General features: G+C 38.8%; 1 protein-coding gene across 2 annotated transcripts in view; it reads left to right on the top strand.

Annotated features, from left to right (window-relative positions):
* Window positions 1–17,277, top strand: part of ITPR2 (inositol 1,4,5-trisphosphate receptor type 2) — a 527,727-nt gene that overhangs the window by 115,951 nt on the left and 394,499 nt on the right. The window contains exons 9-10 of one of the 2 annotated variants that reach the window (XM_060024470.1): window positions 2,692–2,787; window positions 15,794–15,838. In XM_060024470.1, the coding sequence (XP_059880453.1) occupies window positions 2,692–2,787; window positions 15,794–15,838 (141 nt within the window). The remainder of the gene's footprint in view (window positions 1–2,691; window positions 2,788–15,793; window positions 15,839–17,277) is intronic. The other variant, XM_060024471.1, reaches the window with a different exon arrangement.

The raw sequence follows: 17,277 nt of genomic DNA, 5'->3' as shown, positions 1-17,277 counted from the left end.
GAAGAGACCATATCCTTCAGTATATTTGGAGACCATATCCTTCAATAAGTGAAGGGAATTGAGAAGGTCTGGGGAAAACAGCCACCACCCAAACTACATGATATTCTTCCCAGGAGCCTACCCCACAACTTCTCTTATCAGGGTAAGAGAAAGATAACAGGCAACTAGAAGATAAATACATAATTAAAATACACATTTCCTTATCACTGTGCTTCCAAAATTTTCAAAATATAGGGATAGCAATAATGTGAAAGATTATTTTAAAACTTTATTAGCAAAATACAGTGATGAAAAAGTCAGATAGCAACTTCCCTACACAGTGAGTTCCCTGCATTTCACGTGTCTCTGTCTATTTAATGTTTGGTTCTAAGTCTGTTAAAAGGAGTTTTGAATCTCTCCTCATATATTTACCATTAGTTTTATAGCTTTTGCTGTAATTGCACCTCTGCACTGAAATCCTTTCCAACAAAATGTGTGGTTGGAAATGCTGCGTCCCATTGAGCAGTCCGAATGGAGAGAGTGAATAGATTATTCAGTAATTCTGAGACAATGTCTTGGATTCATGTAAGCTTCCTTCTCCATAGTGGATTTCTCTAAAATTATTCGCCTTTTCATGTAACTTGATGTAAAAGCTTTCTAGTATGATTTCACGTTAAAGCATTACCAGTTTATATTTGTGGTAGGTTTATTTCTGCAATACTATGGGACGTTTCTGTATTGTGTGCTGCATCAGCCAGGCTTCAGTCAGGAAGCCTGAGCATCAGGTGTTTCAAGCAGAGAGGTATTTAATACAGGAAATGAGGTTTCAACGTTGTTGGAAGGACTGGGTGGGAGAAAGTGGGGCGGGGAATGTGGTCTTATCTGAAGATCTGGCAGTGCCAGAAGCCACTTCTCTCTGTGGGAGCCTGCACAAGACAGCTGCCACCACCTTTACTGGAGCCCTAAGAGGATCCTCTCTTTCACTTTCCTCTGCTTCCCACCCCTGTGCTACAGGGGAGCACTTTGAAGGGCAGGGATGCTCCCGAGTGTCGTACACAATATCTAGCCTATGCTGAACTCTCCTGTGAATTGCAGGATATTTAATGTCTTGGCTACTGCCCATTCGTGCCACTAGCATCCCTCCAAAATCATTGTGATAAATGAAAACACCCTCCCTTCCCTATCTGCAAATTGTCCATAAATGAAAACACCCTCCCTTCCCTATCTGCAAATTGTCCCCTAGGGAGCTGTGCTACTGTTGCTAGACCCGATAGTGGATAGGACAGGAGTTCTTAGTCTGTGATTCACGGTGAGCTTCAAGTTACTTGTTAACCTCTAGCAGTGGTATACAAAAGGTGTGTGTGCGTATGTGTGTATGTGAGACAACCACTAGATATGATCAGATTTTTAAAGATATCTGTGCCTCTCGCAAAGGAGTAAGAGTTCAAACATTGACAAGGTCACAGTAGCTGGTGGGATTAGCAAAGGATTGGTGGTAGAAGGTCGATGTGAGAACTGAGCTTTGAAGGATGGGCAGGTGTTTGGCTACAGGGGGAGCATTTTTGTAAGACTTCACCCACTTTGAAGTATTTTCATCATTACCTCATTAAGCTTTTGGAGTAGCAGAAGACATAGGAGCTAGAGTCTAGCAAAAGGCATTAGAAAGTCCTGTACGTTAGCACCCAGAATTTGATGCTGGGGTTGGAGGCAAACAGTATGAACGAGATGGAGGCAAAGAGTATTAATCTGTTGGAGAATAGTGGGAACTTATCTGAGCACTCTAATATGTGTTACGATATTTAATCTTCACAACAATCCTATGAATTAAACCCACTTGGTACATGAAGAAGCAGGCTTGAAGATGTTACTTGCTGTGATCATACCGTAGTAACTGGTGGAGCTGGGACTCATAAACAGTCGTCTTTGGACTGGAAAACCTGAGCTTTGCTACAGCACCGAGCCACCTGTCCTAAGTGACAGTTGCAGACCCACTTTCATTCTCAGTGAGCCTAGTGGCTTAGCATCTGGGGCAAGACAGGTTTCTAGGACAGGTATCAAAGGACATGATGTTAGTAAACAGGCAACACATGGAAAGGGCCAGGAAGTAAGTTAATCCAGACCTCCAGGCCTTGGCGTTTATGGTTCTCTCTGCCTGGAATGATCTCTTCCAATCTCTCTGCATGACTGTCTCATTCTTATCCACCAGAGTGCCCATGCTGATTGCAGTATCGATGGAAAGTAGCCTACTCTAGGTACCCAATCATGCGCTGTATTTAGTTCCTCCTGGCACTTGCCAAATCTTATTCATTGAAAGCTCTGGTCTTATTCATTACTGCGGTCCCTACTGCCTAGAAGAGTACCTGACACATGGTACGCAACAGATTCATTCATAATCTGTTGAATGAATGAATAACAAATGTGGGGAAACCCCACAGTATTTACAGTTTTGGCCCGGGAAACATGTCTTTTGAAGTAAGGCATCTGTATTTGCAGCTGTGAGGTGTGAGAGTCATGCAAGCCCAGTGAGTTAACTGTGTAATTACGCATTTATGGGGAATTTTGTTTTTCTGCCACATTGTCCTCCTGAAACATATATTAGATCTGACAAGTTTAGCATGAACAGGTGGGCACCCCATGTAAACTGTTGGCATTTGCTGGCCAGGAACATGCATGTCTTTTAGCCATTATTTTTGTTTCTCTTTTTGTCTGTAGGTAGTTCATCATGACCCATGCCGTGGAGGTGCAGGACAGTGGAATAGCTTGTTCAGGTTTAAACATCTTGCAACCGGGAACTATTTAGCTGCAGAGGTAAGATTAATGGATATAGTGCTGTTAAATCTCTGATTCTCAAATAGTGGAACAGGCAATACAGAAGATGTTGTATTTGAAGAAACAGTTATTATGCACATTTCATTACTGCCTGTCGTGTTCTGGATTGGCATGTCAGTTGTTCTCAAAATGTAAATATTAGTTAACACCTTAAAATAATCTTTGTCTCGAAAATGAAAACAGCAGCAGCCACCACAACAGAACTGTGTGGTTAGTTTGCTCTGAGGGCATCTAAGGGGGTATCTGATTTGCATCTGTGTGGGATGCGTCCTGAGATTTGCTGTTTAGCTTCACTCTTTCAGAATGTCTGCGTTGGAGCCGTGATCAGCGCATAGTCGATGTGGTGTAGTCTAGATAGTTTCTGGTTGATCTTCTGTGGCTGTTCTTTTACTGGTGGGTGGCTTTCATTGTTCAAACCATTGGAGAGGAAAGGGTTTTTTCCTTGAGATACTGCACTGTCCTAAAACTGTCAATAAAAATGGTAAAAACTTAGAAGGGTCTTTTCTTTCTCCACTGAATGCATGTTGACAATCAGAATGAAGGGTAGGTAGATAGAGTAGTACAGGTGTTTTAGCAATGATTTAATTAAAGTTTGGTTATCTGGTTTAAAACTAATTTTGAAAATATTTATTTTTTTAATTTAGTTTTTCTTAAATCTTTTTTGTAATTGAAGTATAGTTGATTTACAATATTGTGTTAGTATCACGTGTACAGCAAAATTATTCAGTTGTACATACATATATATATATATGTATCTACTTATATTCTTTTTTCAGTTCTTTTCCATTGTAGATTATTATAAGATATTGAATATAGTTCCCTGTGCTATACAGTAAATCCTGTTGTTTATCTATTTTATATATGGTAGTGTATGGAAAATATGTTTTCAGATGTATGAAAATGTCCATTCATTCTACTCTCCTCAACTCTGTTTTTCAATTTAGAGTTTCTTTTGGGATTCTAAACCAGAATTTGGTGTTGGAATTTGTAGTATTACTAAAAATTTTTATAAACGTGCTGACCCCAGTCTAAGCTGGAACCCAACCCTGTTACTATCTCCATCGTGTTAATCTGTGATGATTTTCTTTATAGTACTTCCCACAATCTCACTTATCGTAAATTTTATTTTTTTTGGTAACATCACCACTGTGTTTCCAGCACCTGTGACAGTGCCTGGTGCTTCGAAAGCATTTGGTAAATAATTTTTGAATGAATGAATATGAAGAAGCTATTCAGGCTTCTCTAAGCTTAGAGAAGGGGAAGAAGAAAATTTCGGGATTTGTATCTGGGAGGCATTCGGAGCCATATTTGGGCAAATGAATCTCTCTAAACTCCCATTTCCTCTTCTGGAAAATGGGGATAATTGCAACATTTGTATAATGAGACTATTAAGAGAATGAAACGAGGTGAAGTGCTTGGCATCACGTGTGACCACGGTAAGCATCTAAGAAGGGACGCCGGCATGATTAATTTTATAATATGATAAGTAGAGCTTGTTCTTACTTTTATAAATATCTGACTCAATTTTAATGAGTCTGCTTGACTGAATGAAATAGAGCTTCGCAATCTGTGGGCTGTTTGTACCATAAATGTTTTGAAGTAACTGTTTTGGAAAAGTAACCCTTTGAAAAATGAAGCAGTAAGGTAAGAGAATCTTGTCTAAAATAAGAATTAGAAAAGTCTACTAGATGTCCTATAAAAGAATAGAAATTAGGATTAAAATTCTTTTGGTGATAGGGAGGCACTCAAGAGCAACACACCTTTGGTAGAGGGGGCCAGGGAGGTACAAGGAAGGGCAGCTGCTTGGTGGACGAGTAAGGCAGTTGGGGAAGAGTGGGAAGCGTGTTCAGGCAATGAGGAAGAGGAGGTGTGTGGCATCTTACATTTCCTAGGGATAATTCATGTATCACACGTAAGATGTGTGTGAGGTTAGAAGTGGTACTAGAAGATGGGAAGGGAGTGCTGGGGCCAGAAATGTAGGGCAGCTGTTTTTTTTCTGGCCATGGATATTAAGCCAAGGAGAGTGGATTTTTTTTTTTTTTTTTTTTTGCGGTACGTGGGCCTCTCACTGTTGTGGCCTCTCCCGTTGCGGAGCACAGGCTCCGGACGTGCAGGCCCAGCGGCCATGGCTCACGGGCCCAGCCGCTCCACGGTACATGGGATCTTCCCGGACCGGGTCACGAACCTGCGTCCCCTGCATCGGCAGGCGTACTCTCAACCACTGCGCCACCGGGGAAGCCCCAAGGAGAATGGATTTTATGTGTAACTTAAAGAGCAGTGTTCTAAATAATTTGTGTTCAAAGCAGACCACTCCAGAGTGGCACTGTCCAATGTGGTAGTCACCAGCCACACACTGGTTATTTAAATTAAACTTAATATTCTTAAAATTAAGTAAAGTTAGAAAGACTGGCAGCCTGAGAAGTCATATAAGCAACTGGAAAATCAAATGGGCTGAGTCACAGATGCCAGGCAAGGGAAGATAAGTGTTTCATCGAGGGGGGATGCTACCTAAAAGGTCAGGAACAAAATGTCTTTACAATATTTGGCAAGAACGGGGTCATCTGTGACTTCACTGAGAGCACTTTTAATGGAAACCGGAATGCATGGGGTGGGGAAAGGGATGAGGAAGTCAGGAAGCAGAAAGAAGTGCCGACTGAGTTTTCGTATAATGACTGCGAAGGGGGAGAAATATTAATAAAAGGAGAGTAAGAGTCCAATTAGACAGACTTTTATGAAGTAGTTTTAGAAAAAGTAAGGTGGATGAGTTGTTTTTATATTAAAGGGAAGGACCTATCACAGGGCAGGATTTGATGGTGTCTTTTCCACTCTCAGCACACCGATTTATAATTTAAAATATTAATTTAATGTGCTTGAGGCACCCCTGGTAAATTGGATGATGTAATTCTTGAATTGCCTTTGAGTTTATGGTGTTTATATTGGCCAGTGTGGCAAAGAGGGCCTAGAGTAGTGGGAAGAAAAGTCCCAGGTAGACCGCTCACAATCTCTCTGCTTTTAAGCAAATAGTTAACCTCTCTGAATTTCAGTTCCCTTGTGTGTAAAAAAGGTGATAATATATATTACATGGGATTTTTTTGGAATTAAAGAATATCTTGTGAATTTTCAGCACCTTGTACGTAAAAGGTATTCAGTAAGTTCCTTCACTTCCACTGGGATGAAGGAGACAGAAATTATGCAGTAGTGTTTATTATTATAAAATTTATTTTTATTATTTTTATTTTCCAGAACTGACATTTCTTTGTCAATCAGATAACTTAATGGGGAAAAAAGCTGAGAGGCTCACCACTGGCTACCTTGTGCCTAGAACAGTGTCTGATGTTTAATTTACATTCAGTAAATATTACATAGTCTAATGAATGAATCATAGAGACAATGAGGTACACATCCAATCATTTCACTTTACAGAAAAGGAAACCCAGACTCAAAGAGGTGATTTATTTTGTCTGAAGTTAAAAAACAAGATTAATGATAGTATCCAGGCTGAATGCTACACTTACTTCATCCGTACCAGTGGTTCTCAGCTGAGGGTGATCTTGTCCCCAGGGGATATTTGGCAATGTCTGGAGACATTTTTATTGTCACTGTTGGGGAGAGGTGGCCACTGGCATCTAGTGGGTAGAGGCTAGGGATGCAGCTAAACACCCTACAATGTGCAGGACACACCCCACAACAAAGAATTATCTGGCCCCAAATGCCAATAGTGCCAATGTTGAGAAACCCTGATCTCCGTTATACTGAAATTACACGACCTTTTATTGACAGTCTACTAGGTGGAAGCACTACTTTGTTATTGTGGAAAAAACGAAGATGACTAACATTTTGTCCTTGTTCTTTAAGAATTTGCAATCTAGAGGAGAATTAGATTAACTCATCACTAGGACGTCTCTTTTGCAATTGTTTCCAGCATACATAAACATCTGAGATAACTGGTTTTGTGTAATGTTTACATTATTAACATCTATAGAAGACCATGATAAATCTCAGAGTAAGTTTAAAGGGTGCAACCTTAAGTGTAAGCATATGTGAGAAAAAACACCTAAAATTTTTACTTATACTTGCTTAACATGATATTCTATTTAACCAGTACTTACTGGGTGGCTAAGTTATTCAGAAAAATGTAATAAGCTTATTGTTTGTTTAGAAATGAAGGGAAACTAACTAAATAAAATTAGACCATTCATATGATGAAGATTCTGTAGTCTAACTATAGAGACAAAGCACATAAATTGCAAGCTATTCAAGAATAGCACCATATTTTGTGTGTGTATATGTGTGTGAATTGTGGAAAACATCTAGCAATTAGGACAGTGATATAACACTGTTTAGATTTTATTCTCTAAGTTACTAAAGTGAACCGACATTTAGAAATGGACCCTTATTCAATTTGAATATCTCCAACAGTATTGTCTTAGGGAATTCAAGGTTTATTTTTGAGTAATATGCAGTGCTAGAAACTCATGGACAAAACGTGGAACAAAGTATTTAATTATGAATTAGGTAATCAGGGCATTTGTGGCTGCATCAGATAATGCATTACAGTACTGTATTATTAGGCTGTCTTCCTATAATGTCAGTTTCTGTGGGCCATACAAGAAATTAGGTGACATGAGGGGAAAGTAAACAGTCATGTCTTTTTGCTTTTAATATACAGGACAGTTTTGCTTTTAATGTCAGCACACTCTGTGCCATTTTGCTATAGATCTTTTTCTTGTATCACCGTATTGGTTCAGGAGAGTTCACAACCATGTCTGTGGGGCAGAAAGTAAATTGATCATATTTTGAATAGGATAATATGGGAGCCTTAGTAAATAGTTCTTCTACAGCCATGGAGAGAATGATAAATCAGATATCATAACTTCTGATCTGCTGCATTTTCTTTCTTTGGATATTATTAAAGCAATAACTTTTGATGATCCTTTCCAAAACAAGATGGAGGGACTAGTGCAAAATAATTTTGTTAAAGATTTTATAATTGCCCTTTTAAAGACTGCTAGCTTATTTGTTTGTAGATAGTCCGGACTTCCACCAGATGGCAGTAAACACTTATTTCCTAACTATACAGTAGTCTTCGGCTTTAATTAATTAGGTAAAAACTTTGTACTCAAGAACCTGTACCTTAGCATAGAATCTTATGCATATTAGGGCTGTAGTTTTAAATATCCCAATGTTTAGTTCTCTATCAAATGTACCAGCCATAGTATATGAAAAATGACTCTCTCACTCTCTTTCTCTCTCTCTCTCTCTATATATACACACACATATATCACACACATATATACATGTACAATATTTATATATAATAGAGGAATATGCATACCAGACCCTATACACATGTATAAATATATATCAAAATAGAAATGATGCCTGGCACATATAAGCATCCAGTAAAGGTTATTTTTCCCTTCTTTTCTTTTCTAGACCTAACAGCATAATAGGTTGGCTCTGAAATGCCTGGTCATTCGAAAGAGGAACATATAATTATTTAGAAACCCACATGTGATGGTTTTATAACTTCAATGGTATATATAATAAAAATTGATCAAAAGACTTTTCATTATAAAAAAGTAACTTTTTTTTTTTTACGAAAATGAACAAAAATTATGGATTTACAACTTGTGGTCTGCTTCTTGCTATTGTTAGAGGGACAGTTGCAGCTGTCTTTAATTTGATAGGTGGTACAGCCATGACTTTCTCTCTCTAGGTGTTCATGATATCACTCTCTCTCTCTGCCGCTTTTCTATTCTGACTTAGTCACACTCTCTACCTGACTTCATTCTGGTCCTCTTTGGCCTCTTAAATGAGGACTCCCTTCAGAGCTTAGTGGTGGCTGTTAGCTCTTTCTCTTCTCTGTCACTCACTCCCATGGCTGCAGTGGGTCGTGACTTCGATCTCGGGTATCCCACTGCCATTGAAACTCAATAATCATATCTAAGATGGAACTGTTTTCCCACAGAGAGTGAATTTTCTTAGCTCTGGGTTAAAAACTTGGGAGTCACGATAAACGTGTTTTTCTCTCTCGGTTTATGCATTCAGGTTCTCCTGACTCTGTCTCTGCAAAATCTTTTGCATCTGCTTTTTCCTTTCCATTTCAGCATTGATATCGTTGGGGCTCTGCCACCTCTTACGTGAACCCCACACTTGGTTACTTTGCTTCTTTCATCATCTGTCTCTGTCTCCTACTACTTACGGCCAAGTGAGGATTTTTAATGCACTGTTTCTGCAGACATTTTCCCAGTGATATTCAAAATCTTTCTGAAGATGCAAACCCTTTAGCCTGTGGCAAAAAGCCCCGTTGGCCCGGCCTCTTCCTACCTTGGATCACACCAGTACTCGTTATGGAGGTGGGAGGGAAGTTATATGCTATCAGAACTAAAAGATATAGCTTTGGAGCCCTCAGACCTGTGCTTCTGAATAACCCTGCCGCTCGCCAGCAGTGTGACTTTGCATGGGGTACTTCACTTGATGCCTCCTCTGGAAAATGGGGCTAAGGGTCCCTTCTAATAGGGTAATTGTATGGGGAAATGAATGAACTTTAAAAGCATATAAAAAGTATTCCGTAAATGACATTTATGGGTCTTCTCTCATCAAGGCTCATTTTCTCACCTATTTGGCATTGGCGCCGCCTGCACTGCCTGTCCTCTTTACCCCCTCTTCCTTCTTCTTCTTTTTTTTTTTTTGCAGTTTTAGTTTTTATTTTCTTTTTTAACTTTTATTTTATATTGGAGTGCAGCTGATTTACAATGTTGTGTTAGTTTCAGGTGTACAGCAAAGTGCTTTAGTTATACATATACATATACCTATTCTTTTTCAGATTGTTTTCCCATATAGGTTATTACAGAGTATTGAGCAGAGTTCCCTGTGCTATCCAGTAGGTCCTTGTTGAGAATCAATTTTATATAGATAATCTTTCCTTCTCTCCCAGTTATACTGAATAATTCTACCTATCCTTCAAGGCTTTGCTCATATGCTCCCTTCTCCATGAATAATTCTTCAATAAATTTGCCCACCACAGATCCCTCCTTCTGCTGACCTATATTATTTATAAATTATGCATTCCTGTCTTATATCTCTTGTCACATTCTATTTTGTATTACCGCTAACTGTATTTATGTCTTCTCTTCCCTCCTAGATTGTAAGGTCTTGTGGTCAGGGGCCATATTCTCTTTGTCTTTGCTAAAATACCGTATGCCACCATGCTTTGTCCATTATAGATGTTCTATTAATATTTATTGAGTAAATGATTGAGTAGCATATTAGATCTCTCTCTCTCCAATGCCAGATTTATAACTTATTTTTTAACATAAAGAAATGTTTCCTTTAAAGCCCTAAAAGATTCAGGAACCTCCACATCACTATGTCTTTTTTCTCCCATCTTTAGAAATGTATTTTTTGGATTCATCCTTAGTCTAATTACTTAATTACTGTGGTTATTATGGTTAGAGTAGGAAATCAGCAGTATAATTGAAACATATATTAAAGTGTATATTTACTTGGCCTTTGGTTAATTTTGGTGAATTTACGTAGCCATAGATTTGTTTGGGTGCTTCCTCTTCCTCTTTCTCCTTCCTCGTCTTCCTGTTCTTCTCCTCCTTCTCATTATTATTATTATCACTTTAATGAATTTACTGAAGCAATAATCTTATTTATTTTTTAATGTTTTTTTAAAAAATTTATCTATTTGGCTGTGTCAGGTCTTAGTTGCGGCACGCGGGATCTTTCATTTTGGTGCCCAGGCTTCTCTCTAGTTGTGGCCCACGGGCTTAGTTGCCCCGCAGCACTTGGGATCTTAGTTCCCCGACCAGGGATCGAACCCACGTCCCCGGCATTGGAAGGCGGATTCTTAACCACTGGACCACGAGGGAAGTCCCTGAAATAATAATTTTATATAAAAAAGGCCACATTGCAGCCTGTGAGACACAAGATGAGGCGAAATCTAACTGATCGGCACCGTCTTTAGTATTGTTGCCAAAGACATGAATATATAAAATTTAATGACATGTAATTAGTATGATTAGGTTTTAGTCATAGGCTTTTCTCTTTTACAGATGAGGACCCTGAGTTCCATGGAGGTTAGGCGACCTTTCCTAAGGCCCATGGCATTTCCTTCCAGACCAGAGTCTGGAATCTGGTTCCACACACATCCCTCAGGAACTGAACTGGGTGATCCTAAGAGGGTGAAATGTGTGAAGACAACTTTAGAAAGTAACATTGTCTTTAAGGTAGAATATGACCTATGTCTTAAGGGGCATACATGACTCCTGTTTGACTTAGGTATGTTAATTCCTGTTTCTGTACACATTTTAGTTATGGATATGTCATGGCTTCCAGCATGAAGTTAATATACTTTACAGTCTTTAACCAACTAGTCTAAATGCTTACTGAATGAAAGCTTTGACCATAGGTATATCCTGGTTAAACATGTTACATATCTTTTGAATATAATTTAGCTATAATTTTACTATGTATCTTTTAATTTAAAAAGAAAAGTCTGAATTCTTCGAACTGAAAACAAAAGAACATAACACAGTGATCCTTTTTTTTTTTTTAAGTCATTTTATTTTATTTTTATTTGGCTACACCACATGGCATGTGGGAATCCTAGTTCCCCGACAAGGGATCGAACCTGGGCCCTGGCAGTGAAAGCGCCAATTCCTAACCAGTGGACCGCCAGGGAATTCCCTGAAACAGTGATCCTTGACTAAAAGAGCTAAATAAACCCCTTCTGTGCACTATGCTGACCTTTCATTACTACTGAGTAAAAGTGTGTCTTTTTGAGTTTGATTAATCAGTAGACAGGAGGCCAGTTAAGTCACTGTCTTTTTACTTTCTACCTTTCACTGTTGGATTCCAAAAGCAGGAATAATACTGTTTTGGGACTGATTCGTTTATTCATAATTCAAGGGAATTTAAGGAGCCTGAGGTATGCATCTCCATAGAAAAATAAAATTCAGCCTCAGATCTCCCCAATTGCTGGCCTAGCACCAACAAGCAACTTGTAACTGGATTCCTGTTTTATCATCCCTCCCCCACCCCCATTGTCTGTCTGCTCTGAAAATTGAAAGACTGCTGTCCAGTGGCTCTTGGACTTGGTTCTGCCTTCCAGCCACTCCTCTCCCACTCACTTTCTGATCTGTTTAACTATTTGTTTAACCACAGTTTAGTTTTGTCTGTTCTTAGATTTCCTATAAATGGAGTCATACCATGTCTGGCTTCTTTCACTTTAAAATCGAGATGTAATTGACATATAACATTGTATTAGTTTCAGGTGTACAACATAATGACTTGAGATATATATATATGACATATATCTATATTGACATGATTACCACAGTAAATCTTGATAACATCCATCACCACACATAGTTATAAATTTTTTTTCTTGTGATGAGAACTTTTAAGATCTACTCTCTTAGCAACTTTCAGATATGCAATTCAGTATTATTAAATGTAGTCACCGTGCGCCATCACATTACCAGGACTTATTTTCTTATAACTGGAAGTTTGTGCCTTTTGACCCCCTTCCCCGATCTCTTCCACTCCCACCCCTGCCTCTGGTAACCACAAATCTGATCTCTGTTTCTATAAGTTCGTTTTCTGTTTGTTTGTTTGTTTTAGATTCCACATATAACTGAGATCATACAGTATTTGCCTATCTCTGACTGACTTATTTCACTTAACATGATGCCCTCAAGGTCGATCCATGTTGTTGCAAATGGCAGGATTTCCTCCTTTTTATGGCTGACTAATATTCCATGGTATATATTTCTGAGATCTACCCTTGTTGTGTACATCGGCAGCCCATCATTTTATTGCTGAGTAGTACTCCATTGTTTGAATACGCCATATTTTGTTCATCCGTTCTCCTGTTACATGATATGCATTTTTGTCTAAGCCTAATTTCTGGCCCTATTTTATGTCCCTACCATTGTTCCCCCCACCTTTCCCATCATCCTCAAATGAATGTGCCTGTTGGAGTTGATTTTCCTGGAATAGGGTTACCTCTGCATACAGAGTTCTTTCTTTAGCTGAGGAGAGCTTTATTTTTCATAATCTTTGATTATTGCTTGTATTCCACTGATTTTCTGTTCCTTCTCATATCCTCGTTGCTCATTAGTTGATTCCTCATTCTCTGGTCCTCCGTGACTATTTCCTTTTTCCTAATTTTCATTTCTTTACACCTTTCCTCTATGGTGAAAGATAGCTGCTCCATGTTCATCCTTTGCATCACTCATTTCCAGTAATGTCAGCTATGCTTGTTCCTGCTGCTGACATGGACTTTAATTTTGTATTTATGTTCTCATTGTTATTGAGATCCTCCTTAATTTAACTTCTTTTTATATTGTGATTATTTCTTATATTATTTTATTATTTATCTGATTATTTTTATATTATATTTTTCTGTTCATCTTCTGCTGCCTTCATATGGAGGCAATGTTTACTTGCACTTTCTTGAATATGCCAAACCATTTCCTGAAAATTTATTTTGTATCATACCCTAGATAATATTCAGAAAAAGTCTGAGAAAGAATTCCCCCCCATTTTAACATACTTTTTAACCAGTTCCGTGTTGTTTTTTCCTGCTTTCCTCCCTTATTGTCCTCAGACGAGTGAGCTCCATGCAGAAGCAGAACGGTTGAGTGGACGGTCTTTTTGTTCCATTTCTTTTTTTCTCAGTCCTCTTGCTAAATCTTCAGCTGCAGGGCAGCCTGCAGGGTCCTGATGTACTCCCCAGTTCCAGCAGGTGTCAAGTCTGCGTCCCTGGACTCTCTTGAGGCTGCTTCTCTCCCCGGCCCTCTGCTATTTTTCCTTTATCGCACAGTGTCATTCCAGCCCACAGCAGCTACAGTTCTTTCTCTTCTTGCCCTTTCTTCAGACAGCGCTTCTTAGAAAGCCCTCTGCCATCATCTGCTCCCTCCACTTTCTGCCCATTTGCTTTCTGAGCTTTGCTGTATCTCTTTGGCCATGAGAAGACAGACAGAGGTAGTGGACAGTGGGTGGGAGGATGGGGGAAACAATTTTCTGCTCCATCTCACAGCAGCTTCTCAGTGATGGAGAAGCACTTCTGTATAGGTCTTTGGTTGGTGAATACTCGGGGTCTCTGGGTTGGGGGCACATAGTGGAACCGCACCAGGTATCTTCTGAACTGTGTTCACCTGGCCACTAGCTTGAAGTCAGGTTGAGGTTTGCCATGAGATGACAAGTGAGGAGTTGTTGCCTCTCCCCCAGCACTGTCGGCTTTATAATTACTGTCAATTCATTGATGATTGGGGGTTCAGATGGATTTCAACCTTAGTCTTCAATGAGATGGAGAGTGTTTTGCTTTGTTTTTGATCATTTTCAGTACCGTCATTAATATTTAGTGATAAGTTGGGAGGGGCGTTCCTCAGAGCTACTAGCCAAGTGTAATTCTGAGAAAGACTCCCAGCCTTACATCTTAAATGGTGACTTTAATTGCCTGGGGTTGCGTATTGTATACACCAACCGATTCACATTCATAGGATTACATTCAATTGGACAACTTGTTATTTTGAGAAAACACCTTCTAAACCATATGCTTTACAAATGATCAGTGAGGACATCTTTTTGAAACTGTGTAGTCAGGTGGGAGTCAGGAGTTACGGATGCTAAGCAGCTGGAAATATGTGGGCCAACAGGCAGCATGTGCAGAGCTCATGCTTTCTCATTGGAACGACCCCTGAACTCCACAGTCCAACCCAGAGACATGTGTTCTTTTTTTTTTTTTAACATCTTTATTGGAGTATAATTGCTTTATATTGGTGTGTTAGTTTCTGCTGTACAACAAAGTGAATCAGCTATACGTATACATATATCCCCTTATCCCCCCCCTCTTGTGTCTCCCTCTCACCCTCCCTATCCCACCCCTCTAGGTGGTCACAAAGCACCGAGCTGATCTCCCTGTGCTGTGTGGCTGCTTCCCACTAACTATCTATTTTACATTTGGTAGTGTAGGTATGTCAATGCTACTCTCTCACTTCGTCCCAGCTTACCCTTCCCCCTCCCTGTGTCCTCAAGTCCATTCTCTGTGTCTGCGTCTTTATTCCTGTCCTGCCCCTAGGTTCTTCAGAACCTTTTTTTTTTTTTTTAGATTCCATATATGTATGTTAGCATATGATATTTGTTTTTCTTTCTGACTTACTTCACTCTGTATGACAGACTCTAGGTCCATCCACCTCACTACAAATAACTCAGTTTCGTTTCTTTTTATGGCTGAGTAATATTCCATTGTATATATGTGCCACATCTTCTTTATCCATTCATCTGTCGATGGACACTTAGGTTGATTCCATGTCCTGGCTATTGTAAATAGAGCTGCAATGAACATTTTGGTACATGACTCTTTTCGAATTATGGTTTTCTCAGGGTATATGCCCAGTAGGGGGATTGCAGGGTCGTATGGTAGTTCTATTTTTAGTTTTTTAAGGAACCTCCGTACTGTTCTCTGTCTCTCCATCTGTTTGAGACATGTGTTCTTGTTTGTTAGTTTAAATAGTCCTCATGCATTAGCTGACATAGCGGATATATAGATCCTCTTTTGCTTGACTTTCTTTTCTTGTGTGTATAGCACGTGGAGCATGATCTTGAATCATTGTTAAAACTTTCCTTTGGTCTACTTTTAGAAATCGGTGTCTGCATTATTGGTCAATAGCAGATTCTGTGGTGGGCAAAATGAACTCTCTTGAATGCTTCTTAAGAGGTGGTGAGACTGTCAGCTCTCACTTGTTCAAAAATGTCAACAGTTTGATACAAACAAAGGCCATAAATTTGGCATTTTAACTCTTGTCTCCTGCAACTAGGGTTTGAAGGTATTTCCTAACCGTTTCTTTCTTAGCCTCTTTTTATGTTAAACGTAGTTAAGTGTACAATAGTGTACTGGAATTAAAGATCACTGGTCTTGTTAATGTGCTTTTAATAGCAATTCAAAACTAGCTTTGTTTTTTGTTTTTAGCTTAACCCTGATTATCGAGATGCCCAAAATGAAGGAAAAAATGTGGTGAGTAGAATTGCTTTTTTCCCCATCAAATACAAGCATATTATTTATATTTTATATGAACAAATTGAAAAGTTAGTAGAAAATTTGAAGACTAGGGCTCTGAGAGAGATTCTCCAAGTAGAGGCTGTGGATTGAAGATAAAAAGTAAATGATGATTTGGCTTAGATTATAAGAAGATGACCAGAAGTGGGTGTTTAGGGAGATTTCCAGCAACTTGGAGGCCACTTATGATAGATCGCTGAAGGCAACTGGATTTGGGAGGTATGGTGGGTCTAGGTTTAGTTTTCAGAAGTTCGTAGAAATTAGGATGGAGGAATGGCATTGTGGCATAATATTAAAATAGGACAACAGAACAATCCTTTTCAATTCAAAATAATTTGGTTTCTATTTATGGGGAGAAATTGTTCAGTAACTAGATAATTCTAATCTCTAATAATCTACAGTGTGCTACTCAAAAAAAATTGCAATCTTATTTTAAAGCCAGTTTTCATTATAAATACTTATTATTATTTATCCTGCTCATCTCATCATAATTTGGAAAGAATATGACTTAACAATGACAACATGATTTAATTCAATTAAAAAATTCATAGAGGAAGGGAGTTACCAGTGGGGATGGGGGTGGGTTATGGGTGAAACTGTATGGTGATGGATGGCAACTAGACTTGTGGTGGTGACCACTTTGTAGTATATAAGATGTCGAACTGTTAATGCTGTACACCTGAAACTTATTAAAAAATTCAGAAATTCAGGATATTTTGATGTGATCCAAATAAAGCCTGGACGATGCACTGGATTTTTTTTTTTTGGTGTTTCCTATTATCAATCATTTTTATTATTGTTGTTATATCAATATTTTTGATTACTCCTGCAGCTACTGTCCACTGCTCCATGGTGTCTACTGCATTTTCTGTGTGTGACTCTCAGCAGGGCTGGATTTCTTTAAAAGCAATTTAGCCAGATATTTTGATATAAAATAGACACAGTCTGTAATACAGTTTTGTTAGGAATTTTGCCATCCCTTTTGGAATGGGTAGGTATTATTACTGCATCACCCCAAATTCTGCTCTTTGATAGAAACTGTTGGAATGTTTCATTAAAATGACTACTGTTGTACATTGGCGCACAGATTTACGTTTTAGGAGGATATGGGGCAGATGGATCAAATAAGAATTTCTGGACCTGAGTCAACCCTGTTTGACTCCTCTCTCCATATGATTATCATGTTTACAATAGAAATAAGTGAAGTATCAGGTCACTGACCCAGTGAAAACTTTAATTTGTGTCAAAATGTCTTTAAATATAGAAGTAGGTTTGTTAGATCCATTGGATCTTTTATTTATGATTCAATTTTATGTGTCTGTGTGGGCTTTTCTCCCCCTGGTTTTCAAATAGCTGCAGCAGGACTGTTGGGTCCTTACCTTCCTATGATTTAGGAA

Source organism: Delphinus delphis, chromosome 11, assembly GCF_949987515.2.
Source record: "Delphinus delphis chromosome 11, mDelDel1.2, whole genome shotgun sequence".
Lineage (NCBI taxonomy): Eukaryota > Metazoa > Chordata > Mammalia > Artiodactyla > Delphinidae > Delphinus > Delphinus delphis.
Note: the sequence above shows the minus strand (reverse complement) of the source record. Positions and strands in the feature narration are given on the sequence as shown.